The sequence below is a fragment of the Puntigrus tetrazona genome, chromosome 14 (genome assembly GCF_018831695.1).
Source record: "Puntigrus tetrazona isolate hp1 chromosome 14, ASM1883169v1, whole genome shotgun sequence".
Lineage (NCBI taxonomy): Eukaryota > Metazoa > Chordata > Actinopteri > Cypriniformes > Cyprinidae > Puntigrus > Puntigrus tetrazona.
The window spans coordinates 11132861-11135787 of NC_056712.1; the positions used below are offsets into that span (position 1 = coordinate 11132861).

The window sequence follows — 2927 nt, forward strand, 5'->3', positions numbered from 1 at the left end:
TATGTGTGTGTGTGTGTTTAATTGAAATATATTAACATACTGAAAGACAAGTAATACATCTTTTGTTGTTAGTAGCATTTTACTTAAATAATTTTGTTCAAATAACTTCCTTGCGGACCCCAGGCCTCTGTTTGACATCCATTGTTTTAGACTGACAAAACCATTTTGACAGTTTCTTTCTTTTGAACTTTCTTAATGAATCTTTTTGTCTACATGTGGGTTGTTTGAAATGAAGATGCTATCGTTTCAAAGAAGAAGGACAGGATGTGGCTTTCATCCAGAATAGTTTTACTCTCTTTTCAGTGACGTCAGGATTTGCGTTTCACTCAAAGTGAGCCCTGACACCTCAGAAAGAAAATTCATAGTTTTACTCTGCTACTTGTCCCATGGGTTTAAGAATATCTGTCTTAGTACAGCTCATCCTGAACGCTTCCTCATTCCTGTCAGTGGCGGTTTAAGCAAAGTCTTGTGCAATCCCATCATCCAGTGTAGCCAAGCATAGACAATGAAAATATAATAATAATGCTACAAGTGAAATCAAAACATGACAATTTCTGCCGAAGTGTTAGTAGTTATATCATTTCGAGAGCTCCATTTCCTGTTTGGTTTACTGTGGAAGTGTTTGTGGGTTTACAGATCTGGCTTTGAGGACAGAGCAGCAGATGGGGGGCAATCCCCATCTTTCAGGGCTGTTCTCATGGCATTAGCATTGACGACACTATGGAGATATCTGACTAATTCAGTTACACAGACCCAGAAATACATTTTGAGTAAATTACACATGGGTGGAAATTTTTTTTTTCTCTGTTTTCTCAGAATTCAATCAAAAATTTGTTAGGAATTTATAGGAATTCAGTTGCAAAAGTACCTCAAAAAAAAGAAAGAGAAGGGAATTCAAAAAAGCCTTTGGAAAGTTGAGGAAATTCAGACATAATCAGGCTTGATGTCAGAACGTGATTATGCCTGAACCTGCATTTCTCAGGATTTGACATGAGTGGCAGCACTGAGCTGGTATTCTGGGGGCTTTCCTCTGTTTTTTTTTCACCGCTTTACTTCCTGGAAGTAACGCAAGCAAGTCAGCCAGACAGGAGGGAGGCAGAGTAAAAAAAAAACTGGTGCACATATCCTTGTTCTGACACTGAAAGTGAAACGGATTCTTTGTGTAAATCTGAGAGCCTTTTTCTCCGCGTTTAGTTTGTCAGGTAGGCTAAGTGTACTCATTCTTATATGCTGTCGGGAAACAACTGGGGAAATTAAAATCAACTGTAGGGGTTTGTAGCTCAGATGATGTGATACAGTCAGCATGACCGTATTAGAACACCTTACCTCTTGGGTTTTTTGGAGTTCTAGGTTTGTCTCTGTGTGAAACGGTCTCAGTAAGAGCGTCTCTGTTTCTTCTACATTACAGGATGGATGATGCACAGTATTCCCTGAAGTTTAACAATGAGGTGAGCCACATGCTGTCAGCATTACTGCTGTAGTTTGCTATCTTAAAACGGATTTAGCGTGACGAATTGTAGATTTCTTTCGGGGGTTGGGGGGGTTGCACAATATATTGTTACCATATTGCTTATCTCTCATATTAGCTGATATTGCATATTTAATTTTAACGCTCGTTTCTCATATTTTTACATTTAGACTACCATTACAAAACAAGGACATTTTAATGTTAGTTTTTAAAAATGTAGTAGCACTGTTACATTTTGAAATCTGTAAAAATTAAATGTATGACTACACTGTACATTATAATGTTGCGATGCTTAAATTCACTTGTAGTATGTTATTTTTAATACATTTATTTAAACCAAACTGTCTTCGTTTTATATCAGGGCATATTCTTAGTTAAGCCAAAAATACTGATTCACGTATTGGTAATGGACGATTTTTATAATTGGTGCAACCTTAATTTTAATACTCATGCACGTTGCGATCTGTGCTAAAAGTTTGGGTTGAAAACACACATAAATATATAAAAATATCAACACTTTGTACATGGCATCTTGTTTCACTAGTTTATGGTGGACCTTCCATATCTGCATGAACCTTTTGAGGTGAAGCCTGAACCCTTTGTGCCAGAGACAGGTAAGTTGGCAATGTCTGTGTATATATTTAATCGTGTTTTTCAATTGTGTTTTTTTTATCTTTTGAAAATAAGGATTAACTGTATATGATCTAATCTTTATTCCAGTTCATGGGCCTTACCTACAGATAATTGAGGAGCCAAAGCAGGTACAGAAGTCGTATTTTCTTCCTTATTATATTTTATTGTATTGCTGGTTTTATTTGATTAATTTCCATTATATTTGACAATACTCATAACTAATTTTTGCACATATTTGTAATGTGTTGCACTGAATGTGCAGGCAATGTGGGATAATTCCAGAACATATACACTGGAATTCCCCAAAAACAGGGTTTTATAAGTAAGGTGTTCTACCTCATATGAATAGCACATTATGCGTGCGTTTACAGAGAGGCTTCAGATTTCGTTATGAATGTGAGGGCCCATCCCATGGTGGTCTGCCAGGGGCCTCCAGTGAAAGGAACAGAAGGACGTATCCCACAGTTAAGGTGGGTTATGCCACATGTAAATGTAGCAATGAAGTTTTAAAATTAACAGTACATTCATAAATGCACACCTTTCTTTCTCTACAGGTGTCAAACTACATGGGTCACGCTCGCGTAGAGGTTCAGCTTGTGACGCACACAGACCCTCCACGTGTTCATGCGCATAGCCTTGTGGGTCGCCATTGTAATGACAATGGGATATGCACCATTGATGTCGGGCCTAATGATCTCACAGCACAGTGAGTGAACACGATTACTGTTAATCAAGCTCATATGATCTCTTTCTTTGTTATTATGATTAAAGTAAATTGCTTAAGGCATCATCATGTGACACTTGTGGCTTTTGAGTGATGTTTGTG

At 37.5% G+C, this 2927-nt stretch overlaps 1 protein-coding gene across 1 annotated transcript in view; it reads left to right on the top strand.

Moving 5' to 3' along the window:
• Positions 1–406: 406 nt before the first annotated feature.
• LOC122357508 (nuclear factor NF-kappa-B p105 subunit-like) overlaps positions 407–2927 on the top strand; it is a 6564-nt gene continuing 4043 nt past the window's right edge. The window contains exons 1-6 of the mRNA XM_043256915.1: positions 407–1202; positions 1409–1448; positions 2013–2082; positions 2189–2229; positions 2473–2571; positions 2656–2807. Coding sequence (XP_043112850.1) covers positions 1410–1448; positions 2013–2082; positions 2189–2229; positions 2473–2571; positions 2656–2807 — 401 coding nt within the window. The 5' untranslated portion in view covers positions 407–1202; position 1409. The remainder of the gene's footprint in view (positions 1203–1408; positions 1449–2012; positions 2083–2188; positions 2230–2472; positions 2572–2655; positions 2808–2927) is intronic.